Source organism: Zootoca vivipara, chromosome 15 (genome assembly GCF_965207765.1).
Source record: "Zootoca vivipara chromosome 15, rZooViv2.hap1.1, whole genome shotgun sequence".
Classification (NCBI taxonomy): domain Eukaryota; kingdom Metazoa; phylum Chordata; class Lepidosauria; order Squamata; family Lacertidae; genus Zootoca; species Zootoca vivipara.
Window position 1 is genome coordinate 34566987 of NC_142598.1, and position 24004 is coordinate 34590990.

At 41.7% G+C, this 24004-nt stretch overlaps 1 protein-coding gene across 1 annotated transcript in view; it reads left to right on the plus strand.

Moving 5' to 3' along the window:
* The first annotated feature begins 2181 nt into the window (after nt 1–2181).
* Nucleotides 2182–24004, plus strand: part of GLDC (glycine decarboxylase) — a 34062-nt gene continuing 12239 nt past the window's right edge. The window contains exons 1-15 of the mRNA XM_035097374.3: nt 2182–2598; nt 3026–3104; nt 9600–9735; nt 14327–14491; nt 15170–15247; nt 15564–15711; nt 16215–16411; nt 17227–17323; nt 17970–18075; nt 18690–18829; nt 19965–20045; nt 21136–21233; nt 22245–22329; nt 22471–22512; nt 23355–23497. Coding sequence (XP_034953265.2) covers nt 2287–2598; nt 3026–3104; nt 9600–9735; nt 14327–14491; nt 15170–15247; nt 15564–15711; nt 16215–16411; nt 17227–17323; nt 17970–18075; nt 18690–18829; nt 19965–20045; nt 21136–21233; nt 22245–22329; nt 22471–22512; nt 23355–23497 — 1907 coding nt within the window. The 5' untranslated portion in view covers nt 2182–2286. The remainder of the gene's footprint in view (nt 2599–3025; nt 3105–9599; nt 9736–14326; nt 14492–15169; nt 15248–15563; nt 15712–16214; nt 16412–17226; nt 17324–17969; nt 18076–18689; nt 18830–19964; nt 20046–21135; nt 21234–22244; nt 22330–22470; nt 22513–23354; nt 23498–24004) is intronic.

The window sequence follows — 24004 nt, forward strand, 5'->3', positions numbered from 1 at the left end:
AATAGATAAGGCAGAAATTCTGTCATCGTAGGCAGGACAGGCTGAGGTCATGGCGAGTACAATCCAATAAATTAATAGACTTTTGGATAAAGAAGGCCAACTTCTAACTTTACTTGTATACATAAGAACAAATTTTGCCTCCCACTTCTTTTCTGGACATGAAAGGCAGATACACTGCCAATAGGTATCTCTGTCAGCTTAGCAAGTACAGATGTCATTCCATGACGTAATTCCATTAGCTTTTTTGCAATTCTTTATCAGCTCACTATTGCGTAGGCAACCCTAAGTACATGTCATCAGCTTGTCTGTATATACGAGCTCATGCTCACTTGTTTGAATAATATTTTTCAATGTATAAAATGTTTTACAATTATTTTCCAAACCTTATGGTACAATTCTGCTCCCTTATAAAACGGGTTGAAAGTGACCTGTCCAGCATAATTCAGTTAGCTTCATGGCTATAGGCATTTTAGTGTGACATCTTCCATTCTTTCAAGACTTGGATTCAAAATATCTGCTAAAACCTATTTTGACTCCATTGGAATATGATGCCTAGCAAGTATTGAGGCTGCTGCTGCTGTTCAGTAACTTTTTTCCAAAGCGAGAGAGAGAGAGATGTCATAATAGAAGGGGAATGGTTTCTGAAAACATAAAACTCAAAACTCAAATGTAGAGATGAGTGTAGACTGATGCACAACAGTCTTACACTAAAGCTCAGTGGAACTTGGGAAGTCAAAGGAAGCATTGGTAAATTATGACAACTTGTAAAGGTAAAGGGACCCCTGACCATTAGGTCCAGTCGTGACCGACTCTGGGGTTGCTGCGCTCATCTCGCGTTGTTGGCCGAGGGAGCCGGCGTACAGCTTCCAGGTCATGTGGCCAGCATGACTAAGCTAAAAAGGATGAAAGTAAATGAGGAAGTTGTTATATACCAAAATAGCTAAAATAGTGCAACAGGGTCATGTGATTCTTTTTAGTATCATGCAATGTGTGAAATGCCCACTTCTTAAGTATTTTTATTGATTTACTTGCTCTGGCAGGGGCGGACAATTCTGTTGGGACCCCATAGCCCTCAGTATGCCATGGTAGGCAAAAACCAGAGTTGTTGCAGTTCACTCTTTTCCGAAAGTCAACTTGGTAACTATTCCTATGAATTAGCATACTGTATATAAATTTGTGTTATGGGTCTGTATCCCAAGCCCCACCCCAGAACCGTAGCTACTGGGGGGACAGCTAGCTGGATTTTTTGCTCTGGGGCCTGGTGAAGCCTTCAGAAGAGGCTCCCAGCCCAATAATGCTCATGGAGGAATGCCAAACTGAGTCTTTGACCCGGGTGCAATAATAAAGCCTAGTTTCACCCCTGCCCCCCCCTTGCACAGCAGTTATAGTAAGAGAAAAAGTAGGCAACTGCTTCTTTAAATCCAAAACGCTGCCACTTTTCTCAGGTGCTGCTTTTCCCATATTTTATCTGACCTAAGGGACCACTATGGAAGCGCTTGGTGTTTGCAAGAAGAGATAAAGGCAGCAGAACAGATTAGGCTGGCAGCAGTCAGGTGGAATTCCAGCAGGGGGGAAGTTGATGAAATTGAAGTTAAACTTCAAGTAGTCGTAGGGGAAGGAGGTGAAAAGGGGATTGCAGCTTAGAATTTGGAAAGCCAAGAAGGTCGGGCCATTACCGAAGGCCATCCAACTTTATTATAGTAGGGGGAGGGCAGGGGGAACCCTAGGGGCAGGCGCTGAAAATACTGCCTGATGATAAAAGCCCGAGAGCAGCAAAGGCTGATGAGAGAAAGAGCCCCCCCCCCATAGCTGCCAAGTTTTCCCTTTTCTCGCGAGGAAGCCTATTCGGCATAAGGGAAAATCCCTTTTAAAAAGGGATAACTTGGCAGCTATGCCCCCCCCCCGGGGGGGTGGTGTGTCGCCAGTGAAACCCGCGAGCGCAGCAGCGGCACTTTGTCCTCCTGCAGCACCGGAAAATACCGATGATGCGCTGCTGGGCAAGAACGTGGCTGCAAGCCAGCCCTGCCTGGGTCATTTGTTCTCTCCGAGCTGCTCGGTTCAGGTCATCTTAGGGTGGGTGAGCGGGAGGGAAGGACCAGCCCTCTCAGCAGGTGGCTTCGGCGGGGCGGGGCGAGCGAGCCCCTCCTCCTCCTCGCCTCGCCATTGGCTATAAGGAGGGCCTGGAGAGCGCGTCGCCTCCAGAAAGTGAGTCGCAGGTGCCGCGGCGTCGGGGGAAGCAGCAGCCGGCGCGCAGTGCGAGGGCGCGGCAGCCGAGCGAGGTCCACCATGCAGTCTTGCGTCCAGTGGTGGGGGCGGCTGGTGGGCCGGGGGGCCAGCCTGCACGGACCCCACGGCGGAGCCTTGGGGGGAAAGAAGACGCCCGGCCGATGGGGAGGGCGCCGGGAGCAGCAGAGGCTGGCTGGGGTGAGGAGGAGCAGCAGCAGCGCCGTCGGGGAAAGCAGCGCAGCCGCCGCCGCTGCTCCAAGCACCTCGAGGCGCATCGAGAGACTCCTGCCCAGGCACGATGACTTCTCCGAGAGGCACATCGGCCCGGGGGACAAAGAGAAGCGAGAGATGCTGCAGACCGTGGGGCTGTCGGTGAGCCCAAATCCGCGGGACTCCCTCCTCTCCCTGCTCTTGTGCTTTGCGCCCCCATCCCAGCACCCCAGCCTGACCCTCGCCTCCCCTCTTTCTGTGCGCTCCGGGCAGCGCTCGCTTTGCCTGGGGCCGCTCTTCTCCTTCGCATCGCCCCACATCAATATCTTCGCGCCATCTGGCCTCATTTCACTTCAGAGTAAAGAGCTTTTCGAAAGTGGGGGAGGAGAGATCTAAATCGTGTTTCATAAAACCTCTGCTCCATGGCCAGCTCTTCAACAAAGATTCCTGCTGAGTTTTTCCTCCCTTCCTCTTGTTTGGACGCTTTGTCTGAATAATGCCCCTTTTTGGTGTGCGGCTTAGGTTTTGCGGAACTTCAAACTTGCAGTCGGTTCATGTGATGCTTTTCACCTATCCCTTGCCTTTTTAGAGTATTGACGAGTTGATCGATAAAACCATTCCTGGCAATATCCGCTTGCAACGGCCTCTGAAGATGGATGACCATATTTGTAAGTGTCCCTTTCAGCCTAGATGCAAATAAAAAGCCTCATGTGTGAAGTCTTCCCCCCTCTTATTTTCATTGCTTCTGATTTAATAATCAGCATAGCTGGATAGGAGAATTTCATTCTCCCTATCAGCAATAGATTTAGCTGTGGGACAGTGAGTTGTCTTAAAAGGCTTGGTGCAAAAACTAGATGACTATTGTGAAGAGCAGAATAGAGTCTGCATAAATATACAGGGGACACTCATGTTAGTCTTTTACCCATAATTTCTTAAAATCATCTTTAAAATATATCATGTGAATGAATAAACTAGTTTAATATACATGTTGTTGTTTTAAAAAAGTTGTTTGCTTCCTATTTGTATTTATTTTGCTAATTTTATTTAATTATTTTTTATTTATTTACTTTTAGGATAGATCTTTTTTTAAAAATAGAAATTAAATGTCCAATATGACATAAATGTTGTTCAAAATTTCGCTGAAACACCTATCAAGAATGCTTATCATACTGCTTTACAATCTAAAATATTTAACATTTTCCCACCATTATGAAGCATATGTAGTTTTAGCTAACTTTACATTACATCGACATGCCTCTAGTGGGTTTCATTATTCAAGAAATTGTTTAGGAGATAAGATTCTAACACCTTCATCCACACTGTTTCTTCTAGGTATGTCAGTTTGCAATGACAATCAAATGTTATGTGTGATGATGTCACATTGTGTAGATGCTGATTCACAAGTACTAAGAAAGGATTTTAAAATGAGTTTCCTTTTGTACTTTGTCACCAAATTGCCCCTCTGCAAAAATTCAATACTCATAATTTTCCTTGTTTAGAGGTTCTTGGAGAAACTTCCAGGGTTTGGGAGGGGGAAGGGACATCTTTAAAACAAATTATATCTAGCAGCATAAAGATTTCCTTAACATAAAAGTGCTCTCTAAACAAAATACCAGGAAAATGTGCTAGTGACATATAGATGGTTTAATCAAACTTTGTTAAACAGTTGCAGTATTATAATCTTTTAGCTTCCTTCTCCTAGGGATAATCTCTTCTTTTTCGTCTGTGAGAGCATTTAAAGATCTGAACACAATGAATTGTCTTGCTCTCATTTTGGTGGTGTTCATCAGCCAGCTGCAGTTTGAGTGTAAACTTTAGGCCCAGCAGCCCTTTGTAAGGTTCTGGCCAGTTCAATCTGGTTACTTTGTGATGACATCACAGAACAGAAGCAGCAGGCGGAATGAAACGCCCCGAGGAACAATAGTCTGCAAAGATAGTTTCTATATAGAGGTAATAGAAAATGATGGAAAATTTATTAGTCTATTTTTTCAGCTTTTACATTTTTATAGCTTAGTTTCTTTAATTAATTGTCTTCTACCAGTTTGTGGTTGAAAATATTTTTTTAAAAAAAATTCTGGATTATATTAATCCTTCTTTGATATTTGTGACTTGTAATTTTTGGAATGCTGCCAATATTAATCATACTTAGAGGAGATCTATTGAAATTAATGGACATAATTAATTTAGAGCCATTCATTTCAATAGCTGTGCCCTTGGTCAAATTTAGTTGGATACAACCCTTCCCTAATATGATAACTCAAGAGTTACTATTGAAGGGGTGGTGGTTTCTTACAGCCAATTTATAATGGTTTTTGTTTTGTGTGTGTGTGTGTGTTTTTACCTAGATATAATGTTTCAGTATAAAAGAAAGCATTGTGTGTCAGATGTGAAACGGTATACATGCATACGGTATATATAGCAGGATAATCAAGCAAGGGCCCAAATGCAGTTGGGATCTGACTAAGCTTCATTTAAGGTTTTGCAGGATGGTAACAATAAAACTCCTGCAGCAAAAGCCAAGGAGTTGAGTTTGTAATACTAAACCCTTCATAATATAGTATTTTGTGTAGTGAACATGACACTAATTTCAGTTTATACTTAATGCAATATTGCTCTTTTTGTGCTTGAATGCTTCCTTGATGACTTTTAGATAAATGAGCGTTATTTGGGTCCACTGGTCACTTAGTATGTCTTAGTAACATTCTGTAACAGGCTGCCATCTACTTGGTGATTCTCTGATACATAACAGTAGTAGTTGGTGGCATTTCTGTTCATGAGTACAGCAAGCCTCTACTGAAGGCTGTTACAGAACTCTGCATCTCAAAGTTAAACATACCCTAGGGGCTGGTGACAACTGGGTGCCTCAAAACTTTGGCACGTAAACTGGATTATTCCAGTATTCCAAAAGGCTAAGGTAGAAATACAACATTGTGCAATCTGGTAACTTGTGCCATCTTCTAATTTGGTGGCAATTGCATATGATAAATTCATGTCAACAGGTTTATAACACAAAAAGTCCCTTACTGGATCTTGTTTTTGAACACTTTGTACTTGTGCCACCTGATGAGTCTATAACTGATGAGAGGTAACAGTAAGATAGGAGAGCTTGAAGCAAACAAGTATATACTCTGGCCATTTATGGCCAAAGGACTGTAATACACAAATGAAAGTGAATGTACAAAGGTTTTCCCATTCTTATTTATTTATTTCCCACCCTTATTACCCACAGTTTAAAACAACTATCCATGCATCATTTGCACATTTTAAGTATTCACTGATATTTATTCATGCAGTATAGTTTTATACCATCATTTAAAAAAAAAATCCATGTTGGTCTACAACAGAGAACAATAAAATAGCCCATTAAAATCCAACCAATATAGAAACAAAGGCAACCACAGTAGCTGGACAACTTTCAATGAGCAGCAAAGGCCTGGGTGAACAAATGTTTTCAGTAGGCATCAAAACCTCGAGTAGGCACATACCCTGTTGGAAACAATGGGGATAGTCTGAGCTCATGTGTGCAATAGCCAGGGCTGGACAGAATAATAATAATAATAATAATAATAATAATAATAATAATAATAATAATAGCAGCAATAATTTTATTTCTTGAACTACCCTGTTTCCCCGAAAATAAGACATACTCATAAAATAAGCCATAGCAGGATTTCTAAGCATTTGCGCAATACAGTGGTACCTCAGTTTATGAACACAATTGGTTCCGGAAGTCTGTTCATAAACTGAAGCGTTCATAAACTGAAGCGAACTTTCCCATTGAAAGTAATGGAAAGTGAATTAATCCGTTCCAGATGGGTCCGCGGCGTTCGTAAACCGAAAATTCGTAAACCGAGGTGTTCATAAACCGAGGTTCCACTGTATAAGCCATACCCTGAAAATAAGACATAGTGATAGGCGCAGTTCTGGAGGGCGCCAAGGAAGAGGCAAGGCTGGACGCGTAATAAAAAAAATAAGGCATCCCCTGAAAATAAGCCATAGTGTGTCTTGAGGAAAAATAAATATAAGACAGTGTCTTATTTTCAGGGAAACACGGTAGGAATCATGCCAATCAGCTGTTGGGCACCTTGTTTCTGAAGAACTACAAGTGCTAACATGGAGCTGTATGTGCAGTGTTTCCCTTCCCCCATTCTGAGATAACGGTGCCAAAAGATCAATGAACTTGATGCTTGGTACATTAAGATCATTGCCTCCGATAATGTTATGCAATGCCCCCAGCTAGGAGAAATAAACAAGGTCAGCAGCAGGCGTTTATTCAGCAAAAGGAATTGCCAGCTAACGTTCTTGAAGGATTACTCAACTATTTTCCCTGTAGTGGGTCTGGTGTAATGCATTTCATCTTTGCTACTGCCCTAGAAAACTGGACGCAGTAGGCTGACTAGGATGGCTGATTTCCAAGTGTTTCTTAATGGGTGTTTACCGTCCTCTCGTATTTCCAGCTCCCCCTTCATTGAGTCCTTTGCTTTATAGCTTTTTCATTGCACAATGAGGAGGGGACAGCCTCAAATTAGCCAAGTAGATTCATAATCAGAGGCCAATGTCTGTATTCTATAAAGATAAATACTCCATACAAAAGTGTTGGATCTGTTTTGTACCTTTGGACTAGGCTATCTGTCAGGTAGAGGAAAATAGTGCAGTGGAGTGAAAAAATGTTGGGTTGTCCTTGGTTTTTTTTAAAGGCATCTCCCAAATGTTTCCTGAAGTTAAAGCATATCGTTAAAAAATGTTTTTGCTGTATCAGTATTATGCTTTTGGACTTTAAGCTTTTTATGGTTCATTTTCTGTTGAGTATGAAAAGGACGGGAAGGAAACTGAAAATGAGAGAGGAGTAACTTTATTAGTGTCCTGATCCTGATCATTAGGCACACAAGTGAGTAGAACTGAGCAGACAAAGTGCCATAGCAATATGGCAAACATAATTCTCATAGTGCAGGACAATAGGAAAGATTTCCATGCAGATATGCAAGACAAATGTTTAGAATCATTTAAAGATAATGCTTGTGATGCAGATTAAGTGAACTCTGCTTAACGAGGTCCATACTGAGATCACTTGTTCCTGGACAGTGTTCCCATAATGAATTGTATCTTCCATTTATATGTACCTATCAGGACCGGTATGAGGAGCAGACCGTGATATCAGCTTTACTCAGCGGTATATTGCTGGTGAAACCGCCACCGCTCGCTGAGTCCCTCTGCTAGCGACTTCCTCCAGCGAGCGTTGCTAGCAGAGGGCCTCGGGAGTGGTGGCGGTTTCACCAGCGATATATTGCTGAGTAAAATCGTCATCCCACTCTGCCCTCATACTGCGCAGAGGGAGAAGAAAGCTGCATTGGCGAGGCACCGATACAGCTTGTTCCTCCCTCTGCATCTTTTAATTGCTCACCTGAGGAGTATGCAGTTGCCGCTTCCCTCAGCCGCAGTGGCATAGGAAGCAGGTCCATCCTGGGTGTCATCCATGAGGGGGGTGACAAAACAGCACACCGTGGTAGCCTCGCTCTGCCGCTGCTGCACACGGCAGATCACACACATCTTGCCCACCGCCCCCCGAGGTGCATTTCATGGCCGCCACTCCAGGCACCCATGCAGCTATCTCCTTCACTGCTCAGCCAAGCAGTTAAAGGATCAAGGGGGGAAGAGCACTGAGGATGGCTCTGCTGGGGATGGGGAGCCCTTAGTGATATACCGCTGAATGAAGCTGACGTCACAGTCTGCTCCTCATACTGGTCCTGGGCGATATATGAAATATCGCCCAGGTCTAGTTTGCATTATTATTTTCTTTTCAGGGCATAGTACTGTATAAAGGTACCGTGGATAAAGTGCTTAAATGACTAGAGGTCAGGTTTCAATTGTCTTGATTGCCTGTGGGATGAATCAGCCATTTTTATTTGATTTATTTCTTGCTCTCAGGTGCCAGTTTTCACTATTAAGTGCCATTTTCAAGTGTAGGTTCCTTGACACTGTATATCCCTTTTCAGCAAAATGTATATAAAGGCTGTTCAATGGACACCAGCAGGTTGTCAATCAGAAACCTTTGGTGAACTTACGTAACTCTTGCTGTGTAATTAAGGAAAAGTTGTCCTGCACTGTAGGTAGGGTTGCCAGACTCAATAGTGGACAGGACTTCTGTGCCTTTAATTGCCCTGCTCTCTTTTGAGTCTGGAAACCTTAAAGAGAAACCAGCAGACCCTTTGCTTGGAAATTAAACGAAGGGTCTGCTGGTTTCTCTTTAAGGTTTCCAGACTCAAAAGAGAGCAGGGCAATTAAAGGCACAGAAGTCCTGTCCACTAATGCGTCTGACAACCCTAACTGCAGGATATAAACATTTTCTCCATTGCCCCATAGCCACCAAAGGTGGTCTGAGTCTTGCTAAACTCATTATGATATCATAGGCCATATTGGAGCAGCTGAATCTTGACCTTTCGGGCATTGGCTAGTTGACATGAGCTTAAAAGTCCTGGCATGATGCTGCAGAGTTGTACGGGTCTCCGGTAAAATGAAAAATCTGGACCACCTTCTGGTAGTTTTAGGGAAGGGTGGTTACTGATGGGCGGCAACTCCCGTCAGCCCCTGCAACTTGGTGAATGTTCAGGGCTCCTGGGAACTGCAGCTGAGCATCATCCGGAGGGACACCCCTGGCTTAAGGAAACCCACTTGGCAGTCAAATGAATGCAAAGAAGAAAATACAGCTCCTTTTGCAAAGGATTTGTACCTTAAATAGGTTCAGGGCCGGCTCTTCATAGCCCCCCGGTGGCGCAGGGCAGGGCGGGCGGCGGAGCGGTCTCCGCCCCTCAGCACCAGGGCGCACAATCTGCTCAAGACGGCCCTGAATAGGTTTCAAGCTTTTAAAAGTCCGCTGAGAAGACATGCTACAATACGCTGCTAATCAGAAAGAACTGAATATCGTCACTCAAAAGTGGGCAGTTGGAATGCAGTGATTGTGAGTGGTGGTAACAAATCTTTATTTCCTCACTCCTGTGTTTTTCAGCACTAAAGATAAGCAGGCCAGTGAAATTTGGGAGTAGAAGGGGAGATGGATTTGAGGTGCTACCAGACCTGCACTAGATTATAAGGAGCAGCAGGTTCCAAATGTACCACATTAATCAATCCTTTTACAAGACTTCTACCATAACTTTTTTTTTAATTAGGTGAGAATGAAATTCTTGAAACTTTACACGGTATTGCCAGCAAGAACAAGATCTGGAGATCGTATATTGGCATGGGTTATTACAACTGTTCAGTCCCTCAGGCCATTGTGAGGAATATGCTGGAGAACGCAGGATGGTAATGTACCATATTTTATCATTAAACACACACCTGTATTGTATATTTCATATTCTTCATGTCATTAATGTGCTGGGATGCATAGAAGCGCCTACATTATTGTGCTGCTTTCAGGGATTCAAGACTGATGAAAGGGGAAATGGTCAGAATTATCTGAGGAACAGAACGAACAATCAATAGAGCAAATTTATCAGTAAATATATCAAAGCCTTAGAAGAGGGTAGAATGCAAATCCCCCAATGTACATTCCTGTAACTCTTAAATATGGAAAACTTGTATGGGTGTGTGAAATTAGTCCTTGAAGAAGATGAGAACTGAAAGATGGGAGATACAAAGAGAAAGGCCTGGAGGTTGTTTTTCTGTGTTATTGTTTTGAATATTATAAAATACAAACCGGAAAGCACAGTGTGAGGCAAATACCATTCACTGACAGATTTGGCAAGCAAACATTTGAATTCTTCTAGCAAGAATGCAACTCAGTAGGAGTCTTTTTGTAAACAATTCCTGCTACTCTGCACAGATAGTTGCATACAGCTGCTCAGTTTATTTGTAGGTAATACTGTGCATAAAAATACAGTAGACTTTCTGTCTCTTAAGGCCAAGTCTAGCTATTTAGCCCAGGTAACAACTGGCTGCAATCCATCTGCCCATTTATGCTTTGTAAATTTCTGCCTAAGCAAAGAGGGTCATAGGCAATTGCTCCAAATCCCCCAGTTCTGGCAACAGTCCTTAGCTATCATCATGGGTAAGCAGTGCTCAAACATTATTTCTCTAGGCTCAGTACAGACTTATAACGTCCTCACATGTTCTGCAGCTTGTAGATCTTATCTGCACCTCTGGTTTTCACCACTACCCCTGGGATCTCACTATCCTTCGTTATTATGGTGCTGATCCCTCCGTCCTGTTACTGGTCAGCTACCACACCCTGATCCTCCTGCCTGTGCACAGGAAAAATTGTCTGGGGAGTAAGGAACTCCGGGACTTGTACTTTAGATAAACAAATTCACATCTCTCTTTGACTCATCCTCAAGCATTTGGCTCCATTTCCCTCCCACCCCTTCCTGGTAATATGCTCTCAGTGTAGACCAGACCTCCCTAGACAACTGGGACTTGGTAAACTGTACCAGGATTCCTTAGATTGTGTGGCATTTCTAGTTTTCTTAATCAAAGTACTAAGAATAGGATGTGTTTAAATAAATAAATAGTGTGGCTCACTAACCCACAATCAGCTGTTAGCAGCGTAATGTTGTGGGACAGTGTTAAGCTGCACACATTTTTGTGCTGATTCTTCCGGACTGTCTTCATGCTATCTGTCCGCTGTGGTGTTGCCCTGGAAACAGAACTAATTAATTCCAGTGACGTGACATGAACATAAATGAACGGACAAAGAATAGAAAGTATGTTTGGCTTCTTGGATGAGTTGACAAGAAGTCTAGACTTAACCCTAGAAATCCACTTTATTTTCGTAATGACTGCCTGCCTGATTTGTACTTTCTTTATTTTCATACTGATGACAGTATTCTGAGATACTTACAAAATGCGTGCAATTTCATGTACTTTGGTTCAATGTCTGGCAAGATGTGAATGATGCCAGAACTGGAGACCAGCAATAACAGCCAACTATCATAGCAATGAATAGATAATCCTGAAGAGTGATTTTTCTTGTTCAATAAGCATACGCAATTAAAACAATGCAAATTCTGGGTATGGAAGAGGGACCAATTTGCATGGTCAGTAATTACTAATGTGCCGGATTGCTACTGTATTATGTACAGCATCATGTGCAGAAATGCTGCTTGCATGTTAGGAGGTTGAATTTCTCTCTCGGGGTTAGAAAAGTTTGTTTAAATATAGCCTGAACAATATACAGTGATCTGTTTTCGTGATGTTGAATAGGAGTGTTTTGTCTACCTGTTTTCATACTTTACTTGTGAGTAATACGATGCTGTTGTTATAGGAAGGTAGTATGTTGGTCAGGATCCAAAGTACTCCGCAACTAACTCCATGGAGGTTTGTTCCTTGAGGAACCAGTTGCCTTGGCGCATGGTAAACTACCTGTGAAACTTGAGAGATTTTCCATAGTCACATGGTGGTCTACCATTCAAAGGTTTCTCAAATGTAGCTGAGGGGTTTGGGTTTTTTTAGAAGTTTAATCAAGGTTTCCAAACATATCCATTTATGGCTTCAGTCCAGGCTCCCTGAAAGATCATATCTCCCTATATGAAACTGCCCAGGTGTTGAGATTCTCAGGTGAACTCCTTCTCTTGGTCCCATCAACAGCAGAAGCTCAGCTGGTGGCGACACGAGACAGAGCCTTTTCTGTGGCTGCTCGCATATGGTGAAATCCCTTCCCAAGAGAGTTAGATTGGCTCCCTCTTAGTTATCCTTCTGCCAGTAGGCTAAGGCCTTCCTCTTCAGACCGGCCTTTGAAAACTAAAATGCAGACAACACTGGCTGCTGGGCTCCTGTTAGGGAGAACGGTGTTTTTATGGCTGCCTCTAACTGTGCTTTATATATTTAAATCATTGTTTTTTAATTAGTTTGTTTTTATTACTTCATATTTTATAACGTTATTTTTAAATGCTGTAAGCCACCTTGAATCCCAGCTTGAGAGAGAGAGAGAGAGAGAGAGAGAGAGAGAGAGAGAGAGAGAGAGAGAGAGAGAGGTGGGATATAAATCCATATAATAATGTCATTTATATTAATAACTAAATAAAACAGCTAGCACAAAAAAGCTGCATGGCACACCTGTCCACACATCCCTGAGGTCGTCCTTTGTGGCTTAACAGGGAACAAACCACCTCCCTCCCTGGTTGCATGCAGGAGATTCTAACTCACTGTAAGTGCCTTGGTGAATTGTTTAACCATAGTTTAGATCATAGAAGTTTTCATTTGGCTTGTATTTTCTCTTCTGATGTTGCTTGCTCATGCCTTAAAATGAATTCAGAAGCTTATCCACGCACTGGACTGAATGGGAACAGCTTCAGAGCCGTACATTTCTGACGGATCTTTGACTTCTCTTATTTGAAGTCAAAACTTCACTGTGTACTTGTCAGAGGCTGAGCAGGGTAAAAACAAAAACAAAACTGCCCCGCCCCCCAAAGTTGTTATATAACTTATCAAAGCTAAAAACAAACACTCCTCCTTGCTGGAAAAATAAGAATCTGTAGCAGGGCTAGCCAAGGTCATGCCCTCTAGATGTTGTTGGACTTGGCCATTGGCTATGCTGGCAGGGACTGAAGGAGTGCCATCAATATTCTTTTCTTCCTGTTGCTTCTTAGCAATCTGGAGGGCAGCATCTTGACTACTCCTGATCTTTGAACTACATTTAGCCTTTCATAGCTGAAGTCACTACTTTATAAGTCACTCCTTTTGGGTTATAACCTGGCCTTTGACTTGACAACTGTGTTCCCTACGACCCAAGTAAGGTTCCCTGCCTTACTTTAGACACAACCATTTTTCTTTCTATATGGACTCAGCTGCATTAGTCAAAAAAACAATGTTTTGAATGGGTTACAAACACGCAACAGCAGATGGCGGCAGAGAGCAAAAGAAATTTTCTATGCGATTTCTACATAGTTTTCTTTCTTTTATTATAACAATTTAATTTCTGACTTATTTATAGCGTGTTTTTTTCCTTTGTGTAGATCCACCCTTTATCACTTGCAAGAAATATTTTACTTAATATGTTTTAGCACAGGAGTGGGGAACCTTTTTGGCTCCACGGGCCAGACCACTTGACTGGTGGGCAGGGGCCGCTTCCCTGTCAATTAAATGATGTCATTATGACATTACTAGATCAATAGGTGGCTTGTCCCACCCATCAGTCAAAATTCCTAGCGCTGGATTCCCAGGCCCCAACAGCCAGCGGCCTGGCTGGTATTTGGGGGCCATAGCACAAGCAAAGTTGTTGGCCTTGGAAGTGGTGGGGGAGAGAAAGAAACTGGCCTATAAAGGGCATTCTTTGATTGTGTGTGCCTGTTCTCTACCTCCCAAGCGGAGCTTAATTTCTAAATTACGTTCTCAGCAGGAAACAGGGGTACGCAATGAAAAGAAGGTTTCTCTGTTTCTGTCTCTGCCCCCCCCCATTACATGCAGTTTAGCATGTAATTAAACACGCAAAATGAAGCTTTTACCCAGTGTTACAGTAGCACATAGCAACACCAGCTGTGATTATTCATTCGGTGTCATGGTTTCTGAAACCAGAATCTTTTACAACACTCAGTATTTTAGTATCAGCTGATCAGTTAGTGAAGAGTAACTGAGGTTACAGGATAATCAAGTTAACAGATTAAGTGCAGCTTGACTCTGAATTTTGATACCTACAGACTAGCATATTTGGGGAGGTAGATAACTGTTTGATAATTGACGGGAATGCTTTCTATTCAGCAGCAAATAGTCACATTCTAAAAGTTAAGCCCAATTTATTTGTTTTTCTTATGGTGCATGCTCTGTTTGCAACATAAATATCAGCCAGATTCAAAATGGTATTAAAATAGACAGTTAAAATATATTGGAGATTATGGCCCTTTTGGAAACATGGTTCAGAAGAGTCAGAAGCTTGATATCTGAAATATTTTGTTTTTAATAGGGTTACCCAGTACACCCCTTACCAGCCAGAGGTATCTCAAGGCAGGCTGGAGAGTTTATTAAATTACCAAACAATGGTGTGTGACCTCACAGGAATGGACGTGTCAAATGCATCTTTGCTAGATGAAGGAACTGCTGCAGCCGAAGCGATGCAGTTGTGCCACAGGTAACAGACAGAAACAAAAATAATTGCAATAGCATTTTTGTTTTATAAAGGGCCCCGCAGTTAGGTTCAATACAGTAGTTATATTAAACAGAATGAATGCTGCCCCTTGGCCTGTAATCGGAAATGTTACACCATGAAGAAATACTAAAAGAGAAAATACATACAGAACTTGAATAAATCACAATTGGGTGATTAGGAGGGTACTTAACGATGAGGCCAAGGGACCATCAAGTCAGCGATCCCGTTTTCACAGTGGCCAACCAAGGGGGCTTAGGAAAACCCACAAAAAGGGTGATAACCTTCCCTTGCTGTTCCTCTCAGGCAACTGACAAAAAAAACAGGAAGCAATATTTAGTTATCAGGGTTCATGGCTCTCTGTGAATATACCTGATCCCTGTGAATGTACCAGTACATAATAATCTAACAATAACTGAGAGTTTTGCCTCACAATTTCCTTATGTGGATCTTGGTAGCTAAGTGGCAGGCTTGAGTTTTTATTGGTTTCGTGATTGATGAGTACTTCCTGCCAGCCCTTCCCAAACTATAGGCCAGATGCCCGAGCCAATCAGGAGTAGAGATGTAGGCTGTAGAAACTTGCTGGCCTGTAATAAAAATGGTATGAAACATATTTGAAATGATTACATTGTGTGTTTATGTCCCCCACCCCACCCCAAATAGGCATAATAAGCGGAGGAAGTTTTATGTCGACATCCGATGTCATCCTCAGACGATAGCAGTGGTGCAGACCAGAGCAAAGTAAGGTTTACTTCTGTTACATTATTTCCTTCAAATCAATATGTAGGTATCTCATTGGATCCAGACTTTGCTCCCAGTGGGAACATCCCTTGAATCGAGTTATATTCTTCCTGTGGAGGAGAGGGAGGGGAGATTTGCCCATTTCCGCTCCCGCCTTAGCTCCCAGCACCTCCACTGAATTAAAACCTTTCTGTGGATAGGAGCCTTCCCATTTGTGGAAGGTAAAGTCTGGATCCAACCTGTAAATTATGTTGAAACCCCATTTACAAGCAGGAAATGGCTTACTCCTTTCCTGTATATTTCTCTTGCTTTCCAGTTACACTGGCATTATTGTTGAGTTGAAGTTGCCCCATGAAATGGACTTCAGTGGCAAAGATGTCAGCGGCGTTTTGTTCCAGTACCCAGATACCGAGGGGAAGGTGGAAGACTTCACTGCATTTGTTGATCAAGCCCATCAGAATGGGGTAAAACGAAGCAGTCATAACTTTTTCCTGGCATATTTTGTATGTTTTACCATTTAGATTAGTTGCAGAACACTCTTCGGAAATGAACCTCTCTGTGCAGACGTGGGTCTCCCTTGCCCTATTTGACTTCAACAGAGGCCAAAGATCTGCATGCAGAGTTTGAAGAAGTAAATCTGCTTCTCTCAACAAATAAATGGTTGAGCTGTTTCAGAATGAACCAATGACCTGATTTGATACAAGGTTTCTTCCTAATGCTGCATATAGCCATTAAGTTTACATCCTGATACTCTTTATTATAGATGAGGTACCAGGAACAGGTAACTTATATAACCCAGCACAGTTGCATTAAACATGAAATTAAGGCATTACTGGTTCTTTCACTGTTTTCTTTGAGACGTACTAGAATCACTTTGATTTAACCTTAGTTAATTGTCATTGGTATTACATAACAGGCCATGGTTCATTTGTTCTGACATTGATGCTAATCTCTTTCCTTGTTTCAGACCTTAGTCTGCTGTGCTACTGACCTGCTAGCTCTGTGCATCTTGAGACCTCCAGGAGAGTTTGGAGTTGATGTCGCTCTGGGCAACTCCCAGAGGTTTGGGGTTCCTCTTTGTTACGGTGGGCCACACGCAGCCTTTTTTGCTGTCAAGGAGAACCTGGTGCGAATGATGCCTGGAAGAATGGTAGGAGTTACAAGGTAGGCTAACTTGAAGCTGAAAGCTTCAATCCTAGCCATGGGACTTGTGCTGAAGACATCTCGGGCGATTGTGCAAAACTCCATCCTTCTGATAACACATTTCCCTTACCATGAAGTGATTTGAGCTTGTTGAACGAATATGAAACACACATCTTCTTGGCTAGAATATGATTGATTGATTGATTGATTTTGCTTTCATATGCACTAATATATAAATATAATTTCCTCCTCTCAAATCGCTTTCCACACTTACTCCACCTAGAGCTCCACTGTCCACATGGAGCTTCCATGCTCTCAAATAATTCCTTATTAAATTTTGTGTATACATCCCTTGACATATGCAAAGACGTCATCTCTGTTCAGCTGGAAGTTTACTTCCACAATTGTGTGTCCCTACTGGAACACCTTCAAAAGCCTAAATTGGTTGAGTGTGTCCAAGAAACTAGTATATAAGGTCTAGGTCAAGGGCACACAACGTAGATTTCATAGCTTGTATCGGTCAAGCTTGTGGTTCCCCTTTGCTCACAGTATGTCAGGCTTTGTGAAACCGGCCCTTACATCTTGTTTCACGGAACTGTCATTTGCACTCTTGGGCTTTGCACACAATTGTTCCATGTGATTTCAAGTGAATAGAGGGTGCGTTGAACAACAGGTTGGTTCAGGAACGGTTTGGCATTTTTAAATGCCTTTTTAATTATTTTGCTCAAGCATCCTAGCCTTGCATTATCTTCTTGAGTTTACCAGTCACCTTTTATTAAGAGAAGTAGAGCTGCTCTATGTTGAGAGAGTAACCATTTTTCTTTTTATGGCTCAAGGGATGCTAATGGAAAAGAAGTGTATCGACTTGCATTGCAAACCAGAGAACAGCATATAAGAAGGGATAAAGCTACAAGCAACATATGCACTGCGCAGGTGAGCTTTTCTTCAGTCGTTCAAGCATTTAAAAAAGTAGTAGATTTATAAACTTTTTAAATTTTGTGTTCACGCTATTTGAATATGGGGATAGTAAAATATGTGGGTATTTTGGGGCAGTATCCAGGTGCTTCTGCTGGCAAAGGTGTGCATGAACAGGAGGGGAAGGAAATCATATATTTTTTTATAAACACTGCACCTGCTTTCCTCTGAAACCCCTTGGGCCATATCCCACAATTTTCCAAAGGATACCTTTGGAGCACATTTTGAAATCCACAAGGAGAAGCGACAGATACCACCTCTCTGCTCCCTTTTGCAGAAACCTTATTGGGATCAAATAGCTTTTCCAGAGAAGTTAGATACAACCTTCTCTTCAATATGGCCTCTTTTTTTCTTCCAAATTTACATTCAAGAGACCTGAATGATTATTTTATTGTTTTAAAATGTCAGGAAAGTAATTGTAACTTTTCATTGTGTGGGTTGATTTGAACTCAATTACAAATAGAATGTTTTAATTATTAGCGGGTTCTTTTTTCCTAAATATACTTCAAGACCCACACCCACCCCCGCCACAAAAAAAAACCCTTACACGAACCTGCTAGTGAATTGACTTATTCTGCCCCCCCCCCCCATTTTGTGCCTTTAGGCACTTCTGGCTAATATGGCTGCCATGTTTGGAGTCTATCACGGCGCTAACGGACTAAAGCACATTGCCAGGAGGGTGCATAATGCCACTCTCATCTTAGCTGAAGGTGAGTGAAAATTTATCTAATGGCTGCATGATGGAGACTTCAAATATTAGAATATTCTGTGCAACAACTGAAGGCTATTTTATGTACTTATTTGTATACTGGTCTTCATTCCAGGGTAGTAAACAACAAGTGCAAATAAAACATTTTATTTAATAAAACACTAAACTTGTATAATAAATCTTGATTATTGACCAGAAAAAATGTAGACGTCATAGGGAGACCCTTTCACTTTGAAACAGCTCTATGGTAAATATCTGATAAGATAGGCACTTGGGGAAGAGCTTTAGCAGAAGAAATTGAACTAGGATTAAGATAAATTGGAAGATTGCATATCTGAGGAACCAGACTAGGTGGGAAAATAGGCAACAGTGCAGTTTATAGTGATTCATAAGACAGATTTGGCTACCAGTCTCTCCCCCACCCCCTGCCAGCACATTACCTTGGTGAACTCTGAACAAATTTAGGCAAGTCTGTTATAACACCAGTAGAAATCTGTAATCCCAGCATATTGTTGATAAAAACCGTATCAGCCAAAATACTGCATATTATATGCAGAACCTTATAGAAATGTGAGCAGCCAGTGGAGCGAAGAGTTCACATGTTATTTCTGCTAGGTCTGAAGAGAGCTGGTCATAAACTGCAACATGACCTATTTTTTGATACCTTGAAAATCCAGTGTGGATGTGGCGTCCAAGAAGTCTTGCTCCGAGCAGCCCAGAGGCAGATAAACCTCCGGATTTACAATGATGGTACAGTAAGTGATGGCTAAATTTATTCTTGGATGTGTTCCTTTCAATGTCACATTGGGACTGGTTGTCTAAAAACCTTCCTATCATTAAGCATTAGTGTGAAGGAGAAAAATCGAGGCTGCACAGACTGAATAAAACATACAATCGGATATGCATTGTTGGAGATGTAAAAGATCCAAGGCAGATTTGATGCAAACCTTCTGGGATTTGCATAAAAATGAAAACAATTTTGAGCATGATACATGAAAGGACTGGCTGTGCTTTACCCAGGGAGCCCCAAACAATCCTGTGTACGTCGTGTGTCTCACTGAAGTTGGTCTTGATCTTACTGCCAAAGTGAAACTTTGCATAGCTCATCTCTGGAAAGCTAGAACCCTCTGATAGTCACAGAAGAACTGGGGGAAATTGGGAGCCTGCCTAGGTTAGAAAGTCAACATAGAATAGTAACACTATACATTAGAATTATCGAGACAGATTTATTGAGAGATAAATCAATTGTAGAGAGAGGGAGTGTTGCATACCCTTTACTTTTTGGGTCTGAATTTTTAAATTCTGCTTCACTTTCATTAGAGAGAAAAATGTAAGGGGCAGATTGCATTTACCCGTCCCTATGCAAGGACTTCCACTAACACAGGGTTTTTTTCTTCCTTCCCTCCCCCATCCTCCAAATTGGCTCGGGGAGGTCAAGATAACCCCATAGTACATGGGTGGAGGAGAAGGTCAATCATTCCATTAGGCAAGCAATGCTAATCCTGTTAACACCTTCTCCTTAGCACTACATTGAATTCCTCCCCTAAATTTTAAATAACTGAGCAGATACATAGCGGAAGTTTGCTGAAATTACTAAGCACAGTTTTGTAAAACATGATGCTCTTCTAGAAGAATTGCATATATTAAACCTACGGAGCTACTGAAAATGCAAAAAGTTTATTTTAAGCTTCCACCAGAATCATTTGAACCTGATGAGAAAATTTGTTACTTTTTCGCTGCTGTTGTAGTAATTGGGATCTTGTACATCATGTTGGTGAAATGGCAACAGTTGTTACACTACTTTAATGTTTTGCTTTGTGCTCTTTGAAAGTACACTGAGTTTTTTCAGTACTAAACTTTCCTTCTTCCCTCCCTCCCAACTGTCAATAGCTTGGAGTATCTCTTGATGAAACTGTAACTGAGAAAGACCTGGATGACTTGCTATGGATCTTTGGTTGTGAATCTTCCGCTGTAAGTAGATCACAGATCAGAGTGCTTAATGTTTAATTGGTAGACTCTGTCATGTATTCTACTCAATCTTGATCCAGAGCAGAACTCCAGCATATAGTTAGCAGAGTAACAACTTAAACATGTTGCAGGATCCCAAAAAAGTAGACCAGAGGCAATTGTATTTCATCCAGCAGAGCTTTACTGCTACTGAAGGCAAATGAGCATAATGGTCACAAATCCAATACATTCAGGATTGGCACTGTCCATAAGAAATCCAGTTGCAGCAGACTTAACTTAAACTTGACCAGCTTAAGCCAGCTCTACTCAGCTTCTCTGAAGGAATAACCCAAACATCATGAACCTTCTGCTTGTTTCTTTCACACAGAGAAGCTTCCAAAACCCTCTTGAATTAATTAGAATAGGAAAGATCTCTACATATCAGATCAATACTTTCTGTACTAAGAAATGCAAACTGCCAATATTAAATTTGGAGTCCTTAAAAATGGACAGCTGCATTGGTGATTTAACTCTCCGCTTCCACCTCTTACTAAGGAGGTTTGAGTATTGTTTTGGGAGATAATGAGGGATCTGAGTGCAATTTAATCAACTTGTACTGCACCAAAATTCTGCATTACACAATATATGGTAAGAAATCTTAGCTTTCAACAATGAGAAGGGTGGGCCAGTAAAGAAAATTCTTCTACCTCCCCCAATTTTAATTTTTTTAAAACTCCTCTAACGACTTTGATTAATGGGGACTAAATGTGATTTCCACCTGCTGAAAGACTAGAAGTGTATACCCAGATATTTCTAATTCTTATGTTGTGTACATACTTCAGATTAAGAAAAAACTTTTTAAGAAAACATCCTTGCAGACAAAATGCTCGTGGCAGTCTTCCTTTAAGATCAATTTGCCTTGCTTTTGAATTAGGCATAACAGGGTTTCCCTGTACCCAGGGAACTGGAGAAGGATTTGCCTTTCCATAAATACCATGAAAGCAGAAGTGCTGAAACAAGAACAGTTTTCCCCCTACTACCTGACAGAATAAATTCTTTTTGAGAGATAACTAGTAACGTCTTAAGAGCCCTCCTGTCTGTCTTGTTTTGAAAGGAACTGGTTGCAGAGAGCATGGATGGAGAAACAAGAGGTATTTTTGGCACTGCATTTAAGAGAACATCGAAATTCCTAACACATCAGGTATTCAACAGGTTTGTGAAATTAATTAATTTCCCCTTGATATCACCTGATAAAAGAAGCACACAGGATTATAATTGTGAAAGAGGAAATTGGGTTTGGTATTTCAAAACATTGCTGTGATGTAAGCCATGGGGCAGTGGCACCGGCTTGTCCCCGCAACTGCAGATGCCTGGGGCTGCCGCCGTCACCAGGGGGCGCTCTACGTCATCACACCACTCCCCCCAGCATGCTGAGATCACTCGCACACATAGCAGGGCTTGGTGATTTAGTGTGTTCCCGCGGGGGGGGGGGCTGATGACGTAGAGACTGCACTCCATTTTGTTGGTACCCAGCCCCCTCATTTAAAATGTTGTGGATCCAGGGGCCTGGGGATTTGACGCTTATGACACGGGGCAAGTTCAGGATTGAGTTACCTAGCTTGCATTTTTATCATTCATATTTACAATGCAGCCGAAAAAAGCTGTGGGCAGAAATGCCTCAATCGAGCAATCCCAAATCTATCACTTGATAGCATAGGCAATGGGCATACCGTAGTGATGATGGGACAGTCGTGGTTCTTGTAAGTAGGATGCCATGACCTGGTTTGCACTTCAGGGTAAGTCCGAGTATGGTTTACTGTTACCTTGTGAACAGGCTGGCTCCCGTTTTACACCCACTTGGGTTTCTCCAGGCTAAACCAAGGCTTGTTTTAGCATATCAAAATCCAGGATCAATGTTGAAATCTCTCCGCCTTAACCAAAACGTACAGCCATAGGGCAAACCTTAGCTATAGACCATGTTTAAGGAGGAGAGACCTTGGCCACAATTCTGGGTTTAGACGACACACTAAAGCGAACTTTTTAACCAATTAGTGCTTATTATATTTGTACTGTTTGCCTTATGTAGAAAAAGTAAATTTAACTTCAGTTTTTGAGATAAATAGGAAAGAGGGGGTAGGAAAGGTCCAGTGGTTTTCATTGTTTTATGTATTTCATGGCTTGTGTGGTTAACTGGTTTGCTAACGTAAGTTTTTGTGTCTCCAGCTATCACTCTGAAACAAATATTGTCCGGTATATGAAGAGATTAGAAAACAAAGATATTTCTCTAGTTCACAGCATGATTCCTTTGGTAGGTATTAATTTAAAAAGAAGAAATGGTAGTTGCTGGTGTCCTTGGTTGAAATATACTGACTACATTTTATTTTCTTCTGCATGATTCTTGTTTTTGTTTTAATGTTTTTACTTACTGACTACATTTTCTGCTCCTCAGGGATCCTGTACAATGAAGTTGAATAGTTCATCAGAACTTACAGTAAGCTTTTTAATTTACATTTTCTGAGAGATGTGTAGCTAATCAAGCTATAATAGCCCTTCACCCAGAATTCCATGTGAACATTAAGTAAAATTAAAGATTGGGGGTAGATTTAAACAAGCTTTCTTCTCCTAGGAGTATTTTGTCTTGGTGAGATTATTGTGGAAATGCTCTTGTGAATTGTCCCAGCAATCTTGGGCATATGGTAGTTTTCGAAATAAAAATTGAAATCACTGGACCCACTTGCTATGATTGTAGGACCCACTATGCATCATTGTAGATAAACAAAGTGTTGTGGAATCCACTTTAAGATAACTTGGACACAGAATCCTATTTAAATTCAAAAGGGTGGAGACGTATTTGATAATATTTGCCTTAAATATTTACTCTATTTCAGGCTTCCTCAACCTCAGCCCTCCAGATGTTTTTAGCCTACAACTCCCATGATCCCTAGGTAGCAGGAGCAGTGGTCAGGGATGATGGGAATTGTAGTCTCAAAACATCTGGAGTGCTGAGGTTGAAGAAGCCTGCTCTATTTCATACAGCTTTCTGGGTTATTTATATTCAAAACTGTTCAGCAAAATGCATCAGTTCTGTAACACAGAGAAGAAATAGCATACTGATGACTTTTAATGGCATTTGATTTGTATTTATTAAAAATGTGGTTTTTTTCTAGTTCATAATCATGTTTTCTAGCTGGTAATAATGTGCAACCTATTCTTATGGTGTGGAAACCTAAGAGTCATATATATCATAAGTATCCTATATAATTGGTGTACAAAAATTCTTCAACCCCAAAGTATTCACTTTCCTTTCCGTGTTCGTATCTTTCTTTTCTGCAGCCTATTACGTGGAAAGAATTTGCCAATATCCACCCCTTTGTACCTCTAGATCAGGCTCAAGGATATCAGCAGCTTTTCAGGGAGCTTGAGAAGGATCTGTGTGAGATAACAGGCTATGACAGAATTTCTTTTCAACCAAACAGGTAGGAACAATCTTGCCTGAACCAGTGTTTTTCAGGCACACTTGCCGTACTTCTTGCTTTTCCTAAGGGCTGTTTCACACATCCATTTCCCTACCCAGATATTCCTCCTAGCACACCACCTGCATGTTGCACAATCACATGTGACAAATGGCATGTGTGCATGTGGTGCAGTAGACAGCTCAGGAATGAAAGGTTTGAGCTGATGTAGTGAAAGCAACTACATTTTGGATGTCTACATGGATAGGAAGAGCTTTTGGTTCCAGTAGCAACTACTGTATCTGATTTCTGAAGGTGCATGTGATTTGGAGAACTCCTGTGAAATGACAGCAGTTTGGTCACTTCCCCTCAATGACAGAGTCTTCCCCACTGCAGAAGCCCTGAGACAGAAGAAGCCCTACTGGCAAATTTGCTTACTGTTGTTAAATATGTTAAAGGCCAGGTCAGGAATGGCCAGCTGTAATGAACAGCATTGCTACAATATGCTGGTTAACTGAATATCCTGATGTC